The sequence below is a fragment of the Myxocyprinus asiaticus genome, chromosome 9, assembly GCF_019703515.2.
Source record: "Myxocyprinus asiaticus isolate MX2 ecotype Aquarium Trade chromosome 9, UBuf_Myxa_2, whole genome shotgun sequence".
Taxonomy (NCBI): domain Eukaryota; kingdom Metazoa; phylum Chordata; class Actinopteri; order Cypriniformes; family Catostomidae; genus Myxocyprinus; species Myxocyprinus asiaticus.
In genome coordinates, this window is record NC_059352.1 from 48957540 (window position 1) to 48980424 (window position 22885).

The 22885-nt window shown below is 37.2% G+C and overlaps 1 protein-coding gene across 1 annotated transcript in view; it reads right to left on the reverse strand.

The window, feature by feature from the left end:
• The window catches only part of LOC127445891 (receptor-type tyrosine-protein phosphatase F-like), a 346333-nt gene that overhangs the window by 43751 nt on the left and 279697 nt on the right, over positions 1–22885 (reverse strand). Inside the window, exons 17-21 of the mRNA XM_051706359.1 lie at positions 18445–18542; positions 18012–18268; positions 11174–11255; positions 7881–8090; positions 922–1079 (exon numbers count right to left, since the gene is read on the reverse strand). Of these exons, the coding sequence (XP_051562319.1) occupies positions 922–1079; positions 7881–8090; positions 11174–11255; positions 18012–18268; positions 18445–18542 (805 nt within the window). The remainder of the gene's footprint in view (positions 1–921; positions 1080–7880; positions 8091–11173; positions 11256–18011; positions 18269–18444; positions 18543–22885) is intronic.

The window sequence follows — 22885 nt, forward strand, 5'->3', positions numbered from 1 at the left end:
GAAAACATTTAAGGTTATACCTCTGTGTGTTTGTATCTATGTAGTAGCACTGATCTGAATACAATTAAACTCTCTGATTTCCTCTCATTAAACACAACCACAAACAAACTTTTATCATCTTATCAAAGAGAATGAATATAATCACTCGATACGCACCTTTCCTGTTTGCTGCATCCCACAGAGAGAGAGGGAAGAATGGAGGGAAAAGAGAGAATGTCAAAGAAAGAAAGTGTGCGCAGAGTAAGTTTTGACAGAAATATTGAGCATCAGTTTTTAATGTGGCAATGCCATTTCTACTAATGAGCTGAAGTCCTATGCTGACATTTGGAGAACGAGCTTTCTTTTCACTCAGTTGACCTCTAACGTGAACCTTGGACATATTATTCTCCTACATTTTTTACTAAGAAAGCTTTGGCCATAATTATGGGGTGCAATTTTTTCTTTAGCTTTTGCGTAACTTCACAGAGTAGAAAGATCAGATTTTTGGTAGGTCTACTATCATTACTTTTTCCATTTGTTGAATTTTCATTGGGGATTTGGGTGAGGGAAAACATAATTTCAGCTGTCTAGTTCAATAAATATAACACAATTTAATCATTAAAGTTCTATATTAGAAAAACTTTCCTAAGGTTAAATTGCTGACTGTTATAAACGCACTCGAGTTACGCTAAAAAACTTAACTGAAATTGGAAAACTTTTTCTGATTTTCTACTTGTACAGTGAGTCAGCAATGTCTATGGTCTGTCTGATGATACTCTGGCTATTTATACCTGACAAGAGGAAATACAGTAGGAAAACAACAGGAAATATGTGAAACATCTCTATGAACTCATCATATCATGATGAATGATAATCTTTTTCTTGGAAAGTAAGCAATTTAATTCCTTGTGTCTGTATTCAAAGGAAGTTCCTCTAATGTACCTCTTGAAGAGCAGGATGGCGATGACGATGATGATGATCAGAACGACAGCCAGCACGGGTCCCATCACCCAGAGCATCTCTGGGTCTTCCACATGACGAGACATCCCGCTGTGGAGTTTCACCATCATGGGATCAGAGTATGGACTCACTGTAAACATCTGCAAAGGAATCAATCAAGAGGGACACATTAAAATCTAGCTCAAGTATAATCAAAAATATTGCAATATATCTTACTTGTGTTGTAAATATCTCTTAAAGGAATGTTCTGTGTTCAATACCAGTTAGGCTCAATCGACAGCATGTTGATTACCACCAAAAATTATGCCAACTTCCATTTTCTTTAGTTACAGCAAAAATCAGGGTAAGAGTAAAGGCATGGTCACATTTACCACTGCATGGCGAAATTCCATGGGCGAAGAAGGTATGGGGCAACATTAAGCACTTGTGAAATAGGCATGTAACGATCCACAAATTTCACGATACGATACAATACGATACGAACACCCACAAATGTTTCGCTCAACTTATTCAAGGATTTGACATAAATGTCTTTTAAATCATAAATGCCACAAAAGTGTCTGACATAGGCAACAAAAAGCAGAGCTCTAAGTAACTTAACAGCGCTGTATTTATTTTGTTTGATTGTTGAGAAAAAGTCATGAATTTTCATGTTTTTCTTGAGAAAATAAGTTTGTCTAAACTTTAGTCATTTATATTTGTACAGTGATCAAGCTAGAGTGACTGTAGCAATGAAAAAAAAAACTGCTTTCAATGTTATTTAGTGGTAAAAAAACAAAAACTTGAGGAACCTTTTTACGATATATGTACATCATCCAATATTATTTAGTGGCTTGAGCAAAAACCGATCAGCACATGTAATTTCATAACTTGTTAGTGTCTTGCTGTGCATGTCACGCTCAGTTTCGGCTGGGAGAGGTGGATGTTAAACTTACTGCTGCTGTTTCTGCCTCAAAAATTCACCGATTTGCGTGGTGATGTCGGCGTAAATAAAACGACATGTTTTGGTAGCACCAGGACATGACACTGTTGTTTGGCAAATTCGACAAGCTGTACCGCCACAGTACAATCTACTTGCCGTTTGCCATTGATCTAGTTGCCTATGTTCCGTAAGTGTGTTGCTCTGTTTTCCTGTGAGCTCACAGCATCGCCTCTCTGGGGAGGAGACTGTTCCGCAGCTCTCAATATAGCGCTGCTTGGTTTTAATTGCACTATAATGTGTTTGTTTATGTATCATATGATACATATGGTATTGTATAGTGAGCGTCATATCGACATAATACAATATGATATTTTTTGACACCCCTAGTGTGAAACTAGTAAAAAAGTAATTGCCAAGCAGCCTCTTTTAAATGTTGCATTTTATAATCTGAGTGTAGTTAAAAAAAAAAAAAAGAAACTGGCTGCAAAAATGATGTCCTTGTCCATTGAATATTCAGTGTAGCTGTGTATGAAGCACCGCCCACACAGAGGTCACTGGCAAACCAAGCAACTTACTGCTGGTCAACGCTGCAAAATCTCCTGTCAAAGTTCACCAAACTCGAACTTTGCGTTAAATCCGCGAGGGGAAATTCTTCAGCACCAGAAGTCCATCACGCAAAATTCAAGATATCGCAGAATTCCACTGAGATGACCGCATAAATATGACCGTGCCTTAAGGCACTTACAATGGAAGTAATTTGGAGGGTTTAAAAGCTGAAATATTTTGCTCATATTTTTGTTAAAGCACTTACAGTACATACATGTATTGTTTGACCTGTAAAGTTATCTAAAAGGTCATTTTTGGGGTGGAACTAGTTCAAGGTTGATGAACTAGTTAGTCGTCACCAACGTAATCTCAATGGGTGTTGCCAGTACATCAACAGAAGTGAGACGTCACATGCTTAATATCAGGTAAATATGTAACAGACAGCTTTTATTCAGACCTTTTCCACCTTTTTTGTTATTGGTCATCATGAACATATGCAGGCAACAGGAGGGAGACAAGTGTATGTTCTCCTGCTGATTTACAACAACGGTACGGCAAAATACCCAGGGTCACCATGTGGTATTCATCCAGGGCTGCATGCACCAGCCAAGCAACTACCATAGAGATGAATGGGAATGCTAATGGATGTGACCACCCTCATTTACACATCAACACCTATTTAGTATCAATGACATTCTGAATTTACTTAAATACACCTCTTCTATAATGAACATATTTTCAATTTCTGAGTACAAAGTCATTTTGATATATTTGGGGGGTTTAAAGTGTCAGTCAGTTACAGCAAAAATAAATTAATAAATAAAATTAAAAGCTAAAAAATTATTGAAAAAAATAAATGTTGGCATAAGTTTGAAATAATCTTTTATTATTATTTCTTAAAAAAAATAAGCAGTGAAAAAATTTAGTTTTAAAATATGATACATATTTGAAAACACTTTTGTCCACTAAATCAGGGTCAGGTGGTGTAACCAACATGTAGGTTCTGTTATCATGTGAAAATAATAATAATAACAATAAAACATATAAAACATAAAACAGAGAGACTTTAGACCCTCATTACTGTGCAAGTTATAACAAAACAATATCAGATATTTCAAAATTTTTAAGAAAGGACACATTTTGTTCAGGTCAAATGGAGTAACCCTAAGAAAACATTTTGATATTTGTGACTCAGAAGTTCATGATATTTGTAAAAAGAAAAATAACCATGAAAAATGTTTTTAAAGCTTCTTTTTTTAATGAATGATTAAGTTGTGTGCACTCACATGTATTAAAGGCTCAAGGAAAGTATTTTAATATGTTTCACTTGAGAGTTCCACCACTTGACATTTTTGCCATTAAATCAATTGTTATGTTTTCATTTTATTAATTATGTAAATTTTAAATGTATGAAATAAACATGGCCACAAAGATTAGATTTCTCTGACATTCTTTAAACTAGGTTTTTAAAAGGTCAGAGAGAGAGAGAGAGAGAGAGAGAGAGAGTTGAAAATGGTAATGAAAACTAAATTCTGATTGTTTTTAGTCAAGAAACCTTTTGGGGGCAAAACTAAATTGGTTCAAAAGTGTAAAATATGACCACTAAAATACGATTAACTGGTGAATTTTGTGCTAGAGGTGTCCCATTAGAATGTAGATGTGTTTTTTATGAGACAGGATCCAATAGGGAGGCGTGTATTCTACATTAGGATCGTGTCTCAATGTGATGTTTAATGATAGTATCTAATGAATACATATGAACATATGATAGTGCATTTTAGCTGAGCAGAGAAGGCCCTTCAAATCTTCAAAGTAGCATTCCACAAATGCTGGAAACTAATCGTCTTAGTAACACCTTTTATACAGCAGAGCATGGTGCAGTGGAGAAAAAGGGATGAAAAGGAAGATAAAGAGAGTGAGAGCGATAGAAAAGGTTGAGGGAGGAGTAACCTCTGCCGTCCTGCTGAGAAGTGGAGGATACGGATCCTCAAGTAAATCCCAGCAGCGCAACACCTTCTGCATTCCCTCCGCAAACAACAGCCATCAAAGAACCCATCCCTGTCCAAAACTCATGACAGACATTACAGCAGTTCAGCCCAAAAAAGGACATTCAATGTTTTCTCAGAATTCACTGTTTGCTCAGACTGCTGGGAGGAACCTGGGGAGTTACAGTGTATCCAGAAAGTATTCACAGCGCTTCACTTTTTCCACATTTTATGTTACAGCCTTATTCCAAAATGGATTAAATGCATTATTTTCCTCAAAATTCTACAAACAGTACCCCATAATGACAACGTGAAAGAAGTTTGTTTAAAATCTTTGCAAATGTATTAAAAAAAAAAAAAAAAAACACCACATGTACATAAGTATTCACAGCCTTTGCTCAGTACTTTGTTGAAGCACCTTTGGCACCAATTACAGCCTCAAGTCTTTTTGAGTATGATGCTACAAGCTTGACACCTATTTATGGGCAGTTTCTCCCATTCTTCTGGGCTGTCATGTGGCTTTTACTGAGGAGTGGCTTCCATCTGGCCACTCTACCATACAGGCCTGATTGGTGGAGTGCTGCAGAGATGGTTGTTCTTCTGGAAGGTTCTCCTCTCTCCACAGAGAAACACTGGAGCTCTGTCAGAGTGACCATCGGGTTCTTGGTCACCTCCATGACTAAGGCCCTTCTCCCCCGATCGCTCAGTTTGGCCAGGCGGCCAGCTCTAGGAAGAGTCCTGGTGGTTCCAAACTACTTCCATTTACGGATGATGGAGGCCACTGTGCTCATTGGGACCTTCAATGCTGCAGAAATTTTTCTGTACCCTTCCCCAGATCTGTGCCTCGATACAATCCTGTCTCGGAGGTCTACAGACAATTCCTTGGACTTCATGGCTTGGTTTGTGCTCTGACATGCACTGTTAACTGTGGGACCTTATATAGACAGGTGTGTGCCTTTCCAAATCATGTCCAATCAACTGAATTTACCACAGGTGAACTCCAGTCAAGTTGTAGAAACATCTCAAGGATGATCAGTGGAAACAGGATGCACCTGAGCTCAATTTTGAGTGTCATGGCAAAGGCTGTGAATACTTATGTACATGTAATTTTTTTTCGTTTTTTATTTTTAATAAATTTGCAAAGATTTCAAACAAACTTCTTTCATGTTGTCATTATGGGGTATTGTTTGTAGAATTTTGAGGAAAATAATTAATTTAATCAATTTTGGAATAAGGCTGTAACATAACAAAATGTGGAAAAAGTGAAGCGCTGTGAATAATTTCCAGATGCACTGTATACAAAGACCGATATAACAGACCTCAGAGTAGACGAAATCAAGGGTGAGCAAATGATGAAAGAATTGAGATTTTTGGGTGAACTGTCCCTTTAACTGCTGGGCTACTATAATCACTAAAATCTCACTTTCTGTCTTTCTTTCCAGCAGGTGTCAGAGAGAAACTTTTGAGTGATGCAGCAGTCTTTCCTTCATGACAACGGAGTGAGGAAGCATCTAAAAGCCCTGTGGGAATATCTCAGTGGGAAACTTTCCTAGTGATCAATTTAATCGGGACTACATCAGACGCAAGCACATCCCACAGTGAGAATAATGCATCTCTGCCTGGCTTCAACCACTGTTTACTAATGCATATTCATGTGCATGTGTGTGTGTGTGTGTGCATCAGAGTTACACACAAGGCATGGATCTTTGTTTTCATTTGTCTTTAACTTTCCTCCATTTATTCATATTTAACACTCAATTCTCTCTTTCAGTTGCTCTCTCCTGATCTACTGCGCCACTTCATGTGATGTCTCTATCCGTCTTTCTCCTTCTCTTTTATCTTCTCCTCCTCTAATCTATTTTACTTTATAAGTGCTGCAGGAGTTTTGCAGGCCACCTCTTTCATCCAATTTCACACTCTGTAGTCTGTTTACCAGCCAAACACATAAAGCTGCACTGACTGGCCTTTCACCAGCTCACCTTCTACTTCTCTCTTGCTTTTAGTAAACTCAACTTTAGACAGACCTACCATGAGCTCTGAGGTTGTTAACGGATGGTATATTAGGGATGTCCCGATACCATTGTTTTGAGAACAAGTACGAGTACAGATACTTTTTTTAAGTACTCACCGATACCGATGCCGATACCAGTTTTATTTTTTATTTTTTTTTATTTATTTTTTTTGTGTTGAAGCCGGTTTGTGAGCAGTGTTGGCAATTTGGGGAATTTGTTACCAAATTTTGTGATTTTTTTTTTTTTTTTTCCTCAGTTGCTGCGACTTTTAATGATGTTTTGCGACAAGGAGCTATTTTGGCTATTACTTGCTGATTTTTTTGGAGATTTTGGGCAATTAATTATTTAACACACACGAAAAGTCATACTATGTGGCAAGAAGTCAGATCTAACAAAATATGCATTGACCACTAAGCACACTGCGAGTGCAAAACCCTTTTCCGATCAAAAGCAGGTGCCTGTGGACTCATTTGCATCACTAGGAATTTGTCTTTTGCTGAGACTGAATGTTCCTTTATAGCCCTTCACATTGCTGAACATGGGTCAGTTTACCACTTAAAATATTTATGTTAAAGCCCGTTTTAAAGCTGCTGCCGTCAAATTACACACTTTGTCAGTAAACTTGTTTTGTGCCCATTTTATATGTTTTTGTTGTTATAATATACATATACTGTACATACGTAGGCCTGTATATAGTGAGTTTGGAGACTTTCGAGTGTGGTTCTGGAGATTTTCAGAGGGAGGAGTTTGGCAACACTGTTTGTGAGGACAACTTCACACCTCCGGAAGAGCAGGTCACTACGTGACCCAGTGTGTTAAACAACAAAAAGGATGCTGTTTAATTAACTAAATATGTAGTCTGCATGTGCACATTGAAAATGATGACTGATTCTAGGTCAGCCATTAAATAAAGAAAAGATACCCCACAGAAGTGTGAATAAAACTGTACTTCAGCTATGCGCATTCAAATGCGTGAGGAGAAATTACATGTGTTGAACAGGGTCTAACTTGCCACCCTAATGGTGATTTCATGCAAAATAACTATTTACAATAAAACAACATCAATATTACTAAAAAGAGTTAAAAACTCTATGAATTCTTAATTACAGCTATTTTAAATGCCCACATTAGTTACTTTTGACCAAAGCGAACATAATTAAATGAATGAAACGCAATGATTATTCCCCACAGCCTCAATGTTGTACTTTTTCGTTTGAGCTATTCACACTTAAAATCTTAACTCTTAGAATTTTGAAGGGAATTAAGATCAAAGTGCATACTTGAACATATTTGAATTATGATTCCAAAACGTAGGGTTAGAGTAAAGAACTGAGAGAGCTGAAAAGGACTCAGCTGTCTGAATCTCTCATTTCTGTCTGCACATGTTTAGATCAGCTGGTTCCAGCAGTGAGTTCAGTTTATAATGATCACAGCACATAAGACTTATGTGTGTACTGTATGTGTGTTTTAACTCACTGAGTCCCGGTCTTTCAGTGCTGCCAGTGTAAATGTGAGATACTGTTGCTGGCCAGGAAGAGGTTTGTTGAAGAAGCCATTGTAGGTTTTCTCATCTCCTAACACAAAGGTCTCGGGAAGATACTCCAACTTGGCAGCGATGTACGGTCGCAGTAAGTCCTGAGCTTGCCTCTTCCTCCTCACGTCTGAGTCTCTGCTACCCTCCAAAAGCTGACAAATCACAGAGAATACAGTGCATGAATAACATTAGCACAATCTCAAACCTGCATGCCAATGCACAGGACAAAAACATCCATAAAAGCTCACATATCTTTATTGTATGTATTTGTGGGGCTACAGGTAAGGGCATAGTGATATTACTGTAAATATATATATATATATATATATATATATAAATAATATATATATTACAAATATTCCTCAACATTTATATATTTGTTCTGAAATGGCTTAAAAAGGATGTTGTTTTTTTTTTCCTTTGATCAGAGCACCCATTATTTTGACAGCTATTGTTGTCATGTACAGTAGATTTCAAAATACAGTCTAAAAAAATCTAGTTAAAATAATCATGTTTTTCACTAAATGAACAAGAACAGTATTCAGATTTTTACCAATAAAACAATATATAAACAGCAATATTTACCAACATGAATAGTTTTTAATTATTTTTAAATAATGTAAAACAAATATTAAAAAAAATTATAATTAAAATTGAATTTAATTATTTTATTTTAATTTATTAAAATATGTATTTTTTCTTTTAAATAACTGATTCACAGAAATGAATCAGACTTCCTATCTTTATCACCATTCTTGCTACTGAGTTTTACTTCAGAGTTCCTATGGAAATATCTCTGTCTTAACACTTTCATACGTGTACAGTTCGAGGCAAGAAGTGGGCGTGAAATCTGCACGCTGTCTCAGGACTTTAGGAACTGATTCAAAGTGAATCAGACTTCTCTATTAATATTCTTGCTACTGATTTTTAAACCACAGTTCATATGAAAATATCTCTGTCTTAACACTCACATACTCACAAATTTCAAGACAAGAAGTGGGCGTGAAATATGCACACTTTCTCTGACATTATAAAAATTACCTGCCCAAATAAAAAGCGCATTAAGATCACTGCTATCGTCACAATGTTACTTAATTTTTATAATAAAATCAATCACAAATATATCATGAATATTCTATGTATCACCCAGTCTTACTTCTGGTCTATGCTGGTTGGCACATTCAGTTCATGAAACAGCTGTATTGTGATCCAGGCTTAAAGATCCAGCAGTCAGAGGGCAGATATCAGCCTCAGGTGCCTCAGTCAGAGATATCATTCATTTAAAATGACCCAGGCCAGAAACACACACACCCATTGCCATTTTCTACCCCGGAGGTTGACCTGTCTCTATATATACGACTTCCTCTCTTTTCCTATCCCTCCACCTCTTACTCTCTTCCTTTCTCTCGCTTTCTCTCTCTCTCTCCACTAATCACAGCTTCTTTAACTTAGCACAAAACACTTTTGGTCAAGACTGAATTAAATCCAGGACGCAGGATTGCAGCTGAACAAATGGGGTCCAGCGGCAGAGAGAATGAGTTTCGCAGACACACTGGTACAACAATCATAATATCAGTGTGGTGATAAGTGATAAACACCATCACAACACAGCTTCCAATAATACATTTCTCATTTGACTTGGCAGCACTCATAAATAAAGGGCAACATAGGAGAGAACTGCTCCTAATGGAAATGATGCCAGGCTGTTTCAAAACGTTGGTGACACCGTTGTGCAGTTGTTTCAGATCCTTGGGGATTTGCTATACAGAATTGATGCTTTTTCATACACGATAGGCAGCACTGGTAAAGTTTTTCCTGTTTTGTAGATGACGGTTTATTGAGAGCAAGCAAACTCATGAGAAAGCAGAACAGTGTTGGAAAAAAAATATTAATAAACAGTATAAATAACAAAACAGAAAAATGCCAAGCGAAGATTTTTAAGACTCCTCAGATTGCCTGTGAGTCTGAGCAGCTGCTGCAGAGATACAAAAGTACTGAGGAGCTAAAGAGAGGCAAAAATAAGAGTGGATCATCCAAACATTTTCATAATACTGTGCTGTCATTAGATTAAGAACTAGTCCCCACATAGGTTGCATATTCATTGCAATGGGCATTAAATCTCTTAAACTCTCATCCTCCACAGTATTAATCTGCTGGTAGACTGTGGCTATCCGCTTTGTTACAGCAATCGTGAAGCTGCGTTCATGATTCGCGTAAGCGTCGACCACCGCTTTGAACTCTCCATGAAAAGCGCTTGCAAACAAACACGTCTCATTCTGCGTTTTGGTGATTCAGTGTGATTGGTGCATTCTGCGTTAAGATTGGGTGTGGGGGCCTGGGTAGCTCAGCGAGTTCGAATCCAGGGCATGCTGAGTGACTCCAGCCAGGTCTCCTAAGCAAACAAATTGGCCCGGTTGCTAGGGAGGGTAGAGTCACATGGGGTAACCTCCTCGTGGTTGCTATAATGTGGATCTCGCTCTTGGTGGGGCGTGTGGTGAGTTGTGCGTGGATGCCGCGGAGAATAGCGTGAAGCCTCCACATGCACTAGGTCTCCGTGGTAATGCGCTCAACAAGCCACGTGATAAGATGCGCGGATTGACGGTCTCAGACGCGGAGGCAACTGAGATTCGTCCTCCGCCACCTGGATTGAGGCGAGTCACTACGCCACCACGAGGACTTAGAGCACATTAGGAATTGGGCATTCCAAATTGGGGAGAAAATGGGGAGAAAATGGGGAGAAAAAAAAACAAAAAACAATTGGGTGTGCTTCTGTGGTAATTAAAATGCGCCTTACATAGGCTGAAAAATATTTGATTTCTATCACAAGTCCCATCTGGGCTTGTTTTGTACATCAAATAGCACTAAGAGCTTCTTTCTCCATCATTTTATCACTGACAGGGAAGTGCTGTCAGAGATCATTTTATTCACTGAGATAACAACCTCCGCAGTTCTATCATAGGAGAGAGCGTAACAGTCAACTAGTGTGCTATGACAGTACCGCCCGTAGACTGTCTATGGGACCGCCGCGTTATGCTGTTTTATGCTAAGCTTGTAGGCTCATCATGGTAGAAGTGCTCTGGCGCTGTGTCTGTTTGTGAAGTGTGCATCAGTGTAATGACTCTGTGCAGACACATTACAAAGGTTCCGCCCTTCACACCAGTGTTTATGCCATTATTTCTTTGGCCGTGGTGCTGTAGATTCAGCAGCGATGCAGTAAACATTGATACACACTCACCTCGTCTAGATCCATATCCTCTGGGCTCTCCCAACGGTGTAGAGTGGATGTAGTAACTGGCACCACCACTATGTAAAACCACCTATGAGGACAACAGAAACACAAAAGACTATATTTATACAGAACTCTCAACATGGCTGCCTGATGATGAAGAGAATGATTATCCAAAGCATGACCTTCTTCATCCTTGTTAAAACAGAACAGATTTTAGAGTCCTTAAATATAGGGCCAAACTTTCTAGTTTTGTTTCATCATAGGTTCAGTACTGGTTTGTTTGAGAGTGTGATGAAAAGGTCTGGTTGGACATTATAGCACTGATTGAGCTTCTAAATTATTTTGTGACAGCTCTAGCCCCTGTGGCTCGATTAGTGGCAGTAACAAACACTTGAAACCCAATTAGAGCCAGAGAGTCCACTGTTTGATATGTGTGATAAAATGGCCTCAAACAATACTGTTTGGCTTTGATGAGGAAATATGTCTGCTAATAGAAAAGGATTTTTGCTCTGTCTTTGGTCAATATTAGTCCTGTAGGCAGTGTGGGTATTTTCAGACTGCACTGCATTATGGCAAATCCAGCGTTCTGCTGGAAACTAAACCCAGGTGAGACTGCTGCTTCGAGCTGGGATGGGAAGTGTTTGAGTATTAACCTTCAGTCTCAGTCTCGCTAAAGCACATAGATCCAATATTTGCCCACTGAGGGACAGGATTCTTGCCTATGTGCGCTGGCTAATCTCTGAGACTCCATTGTCCTGAGTGCCAAAACATATCGTCTATAGGTTGCTTGAAGATAAACAGTGCGGAATAACAATGCTTTGCACCGAAAGAAAAATTCAGTTGGTTTAAATTCATTCAATAGAGCCAAACAATCATGTTCCAGAAGTCAAAATCCCATTCATTTATTTCCAGAAACTAATTGATTTTCAACGATAACTTATAAAACTTTAAAGACAGACCTACCGTAAGCAACGAGGTTGTTCAACAATAGTATATACTTCCGTTGAAGCCATCCGTCTGCGTTATTTCGACTTAATTGTTTAAATATAGTGTTTGATAGCGAAATTCATTATAAATAACTACATCACCCACGGTACAGCAGAGAAGAATCCACCAATCAGAGAACCACGGCCAACGAAACCCGCAAAACTTGCCTTTGAGCCACCGCCTAAACCCATGATGCCCCGTGAATGACGTAATCGAGTCGGTCTCCCTTCTCCCTTAAACTACTTATATATTTGTACATATTGGAATATTTTGCAATAAACGTAAAATATATTGTTTCTATACTTATAATCAACAACCTAAAATCAATAGTTTTATATATTTCCATTGACATCATTCGCAATGCATCATGGGATTGAAGTTCGTGCCCTCATGAAAGACGGTAAGTACATAGCCATGTACCTTTGTCTTTATGTCTGATCTTCAAATACCATTAGCATATTATATATACTGTACCTTTTTGTACTGTATGACAAGGGTGGTGCTGCTGAGATCCCCAATCTGTCATAATACTGATGATCCATCAGTATTTGCTTCATGAGAAAATCAATACACTCTGACTTTTTAGTATGTGCCCAACCTCAACCTAACCATTAGCTCCACTCTTCTCCACAATAGTAACCTCCAAAAAAATTAAACATAAAAAAAATAAAATAAAATAAAATCTCACAACACAACAGAACAATTAACACTAACAAGTCTCCTACTTATTTTATTTTGCGTAAAATACATTAAAATAACACTGAAAACTGGAAATCCCCTGCTCGGTTTCAGCAATACATTGATGCAACCAGTTATTTACATAGTCCAAACACAATTAGATTTAGTGAACATAGATGGATTGTACACAGAAATAGTTCACCCAAAAATGAAAATTCTCTCATTTACTCACCATTATGCCATCCCAGATGTGCATGACTTTCTGTCACTTGCTGAACACAAACAAAGATTTTTAGAAGAATATCTCTTTTGGTCCATACAATAAATGTGTGCCAACAATGTGAAGCTCCAAAAATCACATAAGTCACCATCCATAAGACTTCAGTGGTTAAATCAATGTCTTCAGAAGTGATATGATAGGTGTGGGTGAGAAACAGATCAATATTTTCTACAACAAGATCAACAGCACCACAGACACTCGCAGCTTGTTTAGAACATTCAACATACTTCTCTGCCCTCCCCCTCCACCACCTGACACATCACTGACAGCAGATGTCTTCACCACATTTTTTACTAATAAGGTTACAACCATCAACAATACATTCTCAGCACCTCAACTTGTCAAACACCTGTCTCCTGTATGCAACTCTTCTGTCTCTATGTTCTCTCCTCTGACACTAAGGTCTCTAAACTCCTCCTCTCCAACCACCCCAACACCTGTTCCCTTGACCCCATTCCTTCTTACCTTCCCAGGCCATCTCTCCATCCATCCTACCTGCACTCTCACACATAATTAACACGTCTCTACTTACAGGCACTTTTCCCACTACATTTAAGCAGGCTCAAGTAACCCCGCTGCTGAAGAAACCTGCACTTAACCCCACACAAATAGAATACTACAGACCAGTCTCTCTCATCACATTCATGGCAAAAACACTTGAAAGGGCAGTTTTCAATCAAATCTCTGCCTGTCTCTCACAGAAAAAGCTGCTGGATGACAATCAGTCAGGCTTCAAAATTGGACACTCCACCGAGACTGCCCTGCTGTCTGTAACTGAGTCGCTGAGACAGGCGAAAGCTGAATCCAGATCATCCATTCTGATTCTGCTGGACCTTTCTGCAGCCTTTGACACAGTCAACCATCAGATCTTACTCTCCACCCTCTATTCGCTGGGCATCACAGGAACTGTGCTTGACTGGTTTAATTCCTATCTCTCAGGTAGGTCCTTCAAGGTAGCTTGGAGAGGTGAGGTGTCCAAGACACATCAGCTACTTACTGGGGTACCTCAGAGTTCGGTGCTTGGGCCACTTCTCTTCTCTATATACACAACATCACTGGGATGCATCATTCAGGCACATGATTTCCCTTACCACTGCTACTCTGATGACATGCAACTCTACTTGTCTTTCCAGCCCAACAACACCACAGTGACTGCTCGAATCTCTGCCTGCCTGGCAGACATCTTGGCCGAACTCCTTGTCTTTCCAGCCAACCCTACTGTTGAACACAACATCACCGTGCAACTGGGTTCAACTACAGTAACGCCTTCCAAAACGGTCAGAAACGGTCAGAAAAACTAAATTTCACAGACCACATCTCAAAGACCGCAAGATCATGTAGATTTACACTCTACAATATCAGGAAGATAAGACCCTTTCTCTCTGAACATGCCACACAACTTCTTGTTCAGTCACTTGTCATAACTATACTGGACTACTGTAATGCTCTCATTGCAGGCCTCCCTGCATGTGCAATTAGACCCCTGCAAATGATCCAGAATGCAGCAGCACGTCTGGTCTTTAATGAACCAAAGAGAGTGCTTGTTACATCACTCCTTGTCTCTCTCCACTGGCTGCCGGTTGATGCACGTATCAAATTCAAGGCCCTGATGCTGGCATACAGAACAGTCACTGGGCCTGCTCCAGCATACCTAAAATCATTTCTGCAGAGCTACGCGCCCACTAGAAGCCTGCGGTCGGCTAAGGAACGTCGCCTTGTTGTACCAACACAAAGAAGCACCAAAACACTTTCCCGGACTTTCGGCTTCATCATACCATGTTGGTGGAATGACCTTCTCAGCTCCATCTGTGAAGCTGACTCACTTTCTGTCTTCAAAAAATGGCTAAAAACACATCTTTTCCATGAGCACTTAACCAGTCACAAAAAAAAAAAAAAAATCTCTTGTTGCACTTTATTCTGTTTTGAATACTATTATGATGCTAGTGAAACTTAGTATGAAACTTAGAAACGTAATATGGCACTTTTCGTACCACTGTCTCCTTAAGATGATTTGCTTATGTTTTCCTCTTTTGTAAGTCACTTTGGATAAAAGCGTCTGCCAAATGAATAAATGTAAATGTAAATATTTAAGTCCATTTTTGCTATACATTTTTCTCCCTGTTTAGTCAATCTCCACTTTAACTTTCACTTTCACATTTTTCTTCTTGTGTTTTTGGTGATTCACATTCTTCATTCATATGCCTCCTACTGGGCAGGGAGAAGAAATTCTAGCAAAAATGTACTTAATTATTGATCTGTTTCTCATCCAAACAATCATTTCAGAAGATATGTATTTTACCACTGGAGTCATATGGATTACTTTTATGCTGCCTTTATGTGCTTTTTGGAGCGTCACAATTTTGGCACCCATTCACTTGCATTGTGAGGAACTACAGAATTGAGATATTCTTCTAAAAATCTTCATTTGTGTTCAGCTGAAGGAAGTGTGAGCATGAGTAAATAATGTGAGAGTTTTCATTTTTGGGTGAACTATCCCTTTAAGGCCAAATGCTAAAGAATTGTGTTGCATTAGCTCAGTTTAAACAAGTTAATTGAGCAAGCAGTAAAAATCATGTTGAGTGAACACCATCTGTTAGAAGTCTGAATACATTTGAACATTTCATAGCAATGTGCTCATATCCCTTTTTAAAGACTGTGTTGAATATCTCTTGGACTTTACACAATAATTATGTTCTCATCAAGTTGATTTTAAGTGTACTGGTTTAGTATTTTCATTTGAGCTGCTCTCCCTTTTTTTTAGTGTGGACTGCAGGTTGAGTAACGTTGATTATAGTTACCATAACGATAATAATACTTGCATGACCACAGTAATGTTGATGGCCACAGTTACTAAGCAAACACATGATTCAAGGGCAAAAAAATCAAACAGGATGAATCTAAAAAAAACATATCTGAGTCACCTCAAAATGAAGTCACCTCAGAGTCAAAAAAAAAAAAAAAAATCAAAAGTGAACAACAACAAGAAATTATATTTTGTTTAAAGAAAATGAATGGATTTTTAGGACCAGTAAATATTTTCGCATTGTGAAATAATTTTCAAATTAAGCACATTTACATTCCTGATATGCAAATAAATAAACGGATAAATTACTTAAATTAAGTATAAACAATATTTACAAGCACTTTAAAGTATGTACACATTATGGAAGCATTTGCTTTATTACCTTTACATACTGATTCAAATAAAAAAAAAAAAAAAAAAAAATGTATTACAATAATTTTTGAGAATTATTACTGAGAATAATGAGAATTGGGTTGTTTCTTCAACTTTAGGCAATTTTATGTCCCAGGGGTAGTTTTTTCATGATTTCTACCATTTGTGAAGGTCTCATTAAAACTGAATTGGAAACTTTGTACCTGGCCTTCATATTTTATTTTGGTTATTTTTCAAATCCCTTTTATGTATAGACTTTTATGTTTTAGCCTCGACTTGAACCCATCCTTATAAACTATAGTTATTAACCTATAAAAATCCATTATAAAAATACAAATTATTACATATTTAAAACAATGCTAGTCTCAACAGAGTGAAATACACATTTTAAAAATTCCTACAGTTGTAGCTTGGGACCAAACAATTTTGCCCCATTATTTTCATTTTTTTAATTAGTGTACTTGTTAACCAAGTAAACAAGTGTCGTTGAAGAGCACGCTTAAGATGAATAAAGTTAAATATCACTTGTGAGCGGAATATTTTCATTGGACATAATTTCCAATCAAGCTATAATTTTGCCAAATTATGCTAAAAGAGTGAAAATTTTATATAATTGTGTGTATTTATGATACATAAAATACTCTATTTTCATGAGTGCACAAAGCGCAGCACTACGACCGTGCGCAATGTCTTATTCAATTTTCGTGAGAGTGCTAATTCTAAGTGCAATTTTCGTATGAGCGCAAAGTGCAAGTGGGCATGGGTGGGAGCGTTTGTGCTACTGTGGGTGTAGGCACGCAATCTGTGGGTGTATTATATGGAAATAAATTGCCGCAAAGTGCAATTTGCTATTTTCCAGAGAAATATGTATTTGCGCCAAGACGTTTCAATACCACCTCTTAACTCAGCGCAAAGTCCAAATTCAGTTCCTGCATTTGCAGTTTGGAAATTTCACCGGCAGGTGGTAATAAAGTTCATGTCTAAACTCAGAAGTACAGAACATCAAATTATTCCCCTTCAATCGCTGTTGAAGCCGTTTGTTGTAACAAAAAATAAATAAATACAATAATAATAATAATAATAATAATAATAATAATAATATATATATTATAGATTTGTGTTAAACTTTCTAGGTCATGGTTTATTATCTAAATTATTATTATTATTTTTATTATTATGTTTATATGTATTATTATTCTTGTATATTTACAGTTGTATTTATGATTTAATTTTGGCTAGTAATTTTCCATTTGTTGTTGTAGAGTGATTTTTAAGTCACTAAAAAGGGGCCGGTGGAAGAAGTTGGAGAGAGTAAAATGTTTGGATTTAGTATGATTTTTTTGACCACTTTGTTATTTGTTTCGTTTGAAGTGTAATTTGAGTTTAGTAATATTTGACAAAAATGACATCTCCTGTGATGCATGTACATACATACACTGTTGGACATTGTTAGGTGACAAATAGAAAATTGGTAGTGAGAGTATGAAAAATGTTTTAATGAGATTTTTTTCTTGAAATCCAGTGCTAAAGTTGAAGAAACACCCAAAAAAAAAAAAAAAAAAAAAAAAAAATAAAGGAAAATATTCGGAAATATTACAGTAATAAGAATTTGGAGAAGAATTGTGTTTTTTTGTGAAATTTTGCGGTACAACATGACCCGAATATGTTCTTGACAGGTTTTCGCAAGATTCACCTGTTATTTCATAACAATTTCTCTCACTGACCTGACGAGGGCGCTGTTTTGCACTTTGGGTAGTGTGATGGTGAGTTTGCCACCCTGCTCTGGGTCCTGTTTGTAGTGGGCTGGTTTGGTGGTAAACAGGTCTGGGGCGGTGCGGATGGACACTTGCTGCTGTAGTCCACCGGCGCTGTTTCCTCGACTCATCAACACAAAAGAATAATCTGTGTCTGGCTGCAGCCGCGTGATCAGCTTCCTCTTCAGATCGCCCTGCACCTCCACACTCTGCTGGTTATACAGGATCTGCCAGCAGGGGGCGCACAGGTTAGCACAATCACACTGATTTTTGTATTCACAAAATAGCAGGGACAGTTTTTACCTTATTGATTCATTATAGCATCTACAGTCTGACCTGCCTAAATTGATACCAACAGGTTACAAACAGTTAATCGGATTTCGTCCCATTGAGAGTATCTCACCTTGAAAGGTACCTGAGACTTGTATGTTTCTGGCACCTCCCACGTGAGCAGGACAGAGGTCTTCATGACAGCTTTCACACCAAAGTTTTTGGTGAACTCTGCAGAGAGGTGAGAATAAAAGGCTTTTGGTTACTTGATACGTGACAGCACTGAAAACCACAGACGCCTGATGCCACCTCTGAACAGACTCAGTAATACTGTATGTAGAAGAAAAGAATCACTCATAACTGTGTAATGAGATAGCACTGATTAACATGCAATCTGAGACAGTTGTAAATGATAACACCTTAAGAACTTCATCTCAAAAACCACACATGACATTTTCAAAGACATTTTTTCTCTCTGTATGCCGTTTATGATACAGAAGGACAGGAATTACAGAGAAATAATGATGCCATCTTAAACATCAGAGATATTTAAAGGGATAAATTCTATCATTATTTAGTCATTCTCATGTTGTTCCAAACGTCTTTGACTTTCTTTCTTCCATACAGTAAAACACAACACAACAGGAGGTGTTAGGCAGAATGCTCATTCTGCTTTTTCGCACATCGAAAGTGAATGGGAACCGATTCAGTAGAGATCCAAAAATAATAAAAAAGGCACTGTAAACATATTACATTTAACTAGTACATTTTTAAATGATAGCTTAAGTGAGAAGCAGACTCAAATTTCAGAAAATGTTCCCATTACGCTGCAGCTTTCAAATGTCATTCAAATATGAGGTGTTAAACGCGAGTTGCCCTGCTACGGAGGACAGAGTTCCTTCACACAAAGATCTTGTATGGCTTTAGAAGACATGAAATATAGCATATAAGTCATATACACTACTTTAATGGTGCTTTTATAAAGCTTTTTTGTAATTTGTGGAGCTCCCCATCAGTGTTGGGAAGTACAGTATTTATCTAAATGTAGTGACACTATGAGCGTAACAGATTTTTTAAGTAACGTGAAAGTAGCTCAGCTATATTTACAACAGTTCAGCTGTTCTATTATCTAATTACATTTTCAAACGAATAGCACCGTAGAGTCACAAAACACTGCATTTATCACATTGTATTGCAAACACATCAAGTTTCGAGTGAATCGTTCTTTTGGACAGTTCATGTAATGCACCGGTTACAATAAACGATTCCTTATACTTAGCATTGGAAACTCAGATTCATTTGAATGATTTGGTACTTTCGGACAGTTCATGTAAATTGGGGATGTCCCAAGACCAAATACGAGTACAAGTACGATACTTTTTTTTTTTTTTTTTTTTGGTACTTGCCGATACAGAGTCTGATACCTGTTTTTTTTTCTTTCTGAACTGCATATCAAAAGTTTATTTCGATTTTATCATCAAAATGGTGTTTAAATAAATACATTCATTAAGACTTTAATTAAATGAAAGTATAACAATACATTTTCAACATGATATTGTATTATTTTTTTCAAATGAAGTGCTTTTATTCAGAACCTCACAGCACAATCCACAATACAACATTGGAGTTATTTTCGTCAAATAAAGTGCTGCGTAACAGAGCATCACAGATGTGAGATATTGACTGAATATAATAAAATTACTATTGATTTATTATTATTATTATTATTATTATAAGTAGAAGTAGTAGTAGTAGTAGTATAACAATGAATATTACATTTCTGTTATACTTTTTATTTTATTTAAATTGAGCTTTTATTTTGGCAGAGCTTTTATTTTGAAGTATTTCTCTGTTGTTATGACCAAGGAGCTCTCACATAAGACAGAAGCTTCCCACTTCAGAAAAGCCGGTCGCTATGTGACTCAAAGTGATTATTAAACCACAAAAGGCTGCTATTTAAATAAATAAATATGTAGTCTGTATGTGCCTCGTGCTAAAAAGTGAATGGTGCTCATGATGGTGTTTCTGTGTATGAGCAATGGAGGAACTTTAAAAGGTAAGTGCAACCGGCGTCGTAATCTCCACACATTCACAAGTGCTCACAATTGCAGCGCGCCGCTCATGCAAACTATATATTTATATCGTTATATTGCAGCTTTTGTGGTAAAATAATCTAACTACGACATAACGTGATTTTAATTTGTGTGCTGAATGTTTACATAATGACATTCGTAGGTCAGATGGTATTGGAGCATTTTTACAAGTACGGGTACATGAGTGCGGTATCAGACCCGATTCTGATACCAGTATCGGTATCAGGACATCACTAATGTAAATGAACTAGTTCATATAAATGATTCACTGATTCACTTGAGGCCTACACAGCTTTAAAGGGACTTTGCTGTCTTTTTTTAAAGTGAAATATTAAGTTAATTGCAGCTGTTTATCACTATATTTCGATTCAGTTATATAAAATAGGGTGTTTTCGAGTTTATTAGTGTATATTTAGTATACGTTTATGTTCAATATAATGTTGTCATCCTGTTTGTTTAACCATTAAGAAAATTAACCATGGTTTTACTACTGTAATATTGAAGTATCAATGACTGTAGTAACCGTGGTTAATTTTGTGGTCACTGTCTGATTGCTATATTTCTAAAAAAATATTTTCTTCTTTAAAAAGTAGTTAGCTCCTTTTTGTTTGTAACTTGACTGAAGTTTACTCATAAGTTATGAGTAGCTTTCAAAGTAGCTTCCCCAGCACTGGTCCCCATTAACTTTCATTATATGGAAAAGAGCAGCATGACCATTTAAAGTTTCTCCTTTTGTGTTCAACAGAAGAAAGGATGGTTTGGAACAATATCAGGGTGAATAAATCATTTTGGATGAACTACTCCTGTAATGTTCCTAACAGATGAATCATGTGTAAGAGTGTGAGAGAGTTTTTGAATGTACATGTGCATATGACAGAAAAACAGAGAAATACAATGAACAGATAGTGTAATGATCGTCTGGGTCTATTTGCAAGCTTGGACTTGAGCATTAAGATGGAGGGCATTCACAACACATTTAACATCCTTAACGTGACATATTTCTGATTGAATCAAGACAAGGCTATGATATTAGCAACACTTCAAAGTTTAAAAATGCAACTTTCAAAAGATCTCCATTACTTTTTATCTCATTGTACAAAAAGGCTTAAATCTTAAGGCTTGAATACCTCTGCTCCCAACCACCAGAATGTGGAAATAACTTTTACCTTCTGATCAGTTCCTCTATGACACTGCTGTGTCATTTACTGACAGATGAAGCAGCACATACTCTCACCTATACGGTATACTGTACAATGAATATTTAGTGATCTAATGTAAGCCGTGTGGTACAGAAATTAGGCCTATGTTAGTCTGAATTTACACACATGATCCTGTTCAGAAGTTTACATTCCTTGGTTTTTAATATGGTGTTGCTTTCCCGATGATCAATGACTGTTTGTGTAATAATGGTTCACGAGTCCCTGCTTTGTCCTGAGCAGTGAAGATGTCCACTTTTCTTAAGAAAACCCCCAACTACTGTACAATTATTTGGTTTCTCAGCATCTTCTGCACATTTGAGTTCTTCAGTGGCTATATGATGAGATCCAGCTTTTGACACTTGGGACAATTTAGGGACTCATACACAACTATTACAAAAGGTGCAAACTTTAACTGATGCTCAAGAAGGCAACTACATTTTGTGTTATGTAGCTTTTGAAGGGCAAAACTACATAAAAAAAATAATATAGGCTATTTGTAAACATTCTGAAAGGGGTGCGGAAACTTATAAAAACAAAAGGGGTATGCAAACTTCTGCACTTATCTGTATAGGCTATATAGTTTGTGAAAATTTATATTTTATTTTAGATTTATTTTTTTCACAATTTAACCATATTTTAACTTTTTTTAATGTACACATTCCTATAGCCTATCCTATCCGTATGATGTCATATTGCATGTGTAATTATGAAATGTCTTGTCATGTCAGGTATATATTTGAACACAAAATTCACAACATTATAACCTAAAATTCAAAATGCAAACCCCACATCTCAACATATAAGTGCTTGTACTATGTAAAAAGTGCAGTGTAGCTGTCTGAATGTGACACTGTCTGATTTACCTCCGTGATCGAGGGGAAATGAACAGTAACAGTGACAGAAAATGACTCGCTTACATACAGTATTCATGTGTTGCACGAAGAAATGGATTGGCGTCTTTCAGCTCGTTGTTGAAAACTCATTTGTATTGGTGCATTTCTACTTGTGCTGAATGACAGGACGACAAAGAGCACGCACCAAGCACATGACATCATTGCCATGGTAACCAGATACATTTCAATGGTTCTGCTGAAAGACTACAATGAAAGTATTGTCAAATCAAAGTGTGACGCATAAAAATTTCTTCTCTGCAAATGATACCAAAGACAATAGCGAGAAGGAAAATTAGTATATTAAATGTAATTAGAAAAAAAACTGTGAGCCTACCAGCTGAACCTGGGACATAATTACATTGTTTAGAGAATTGTCGGGACACCGGGAC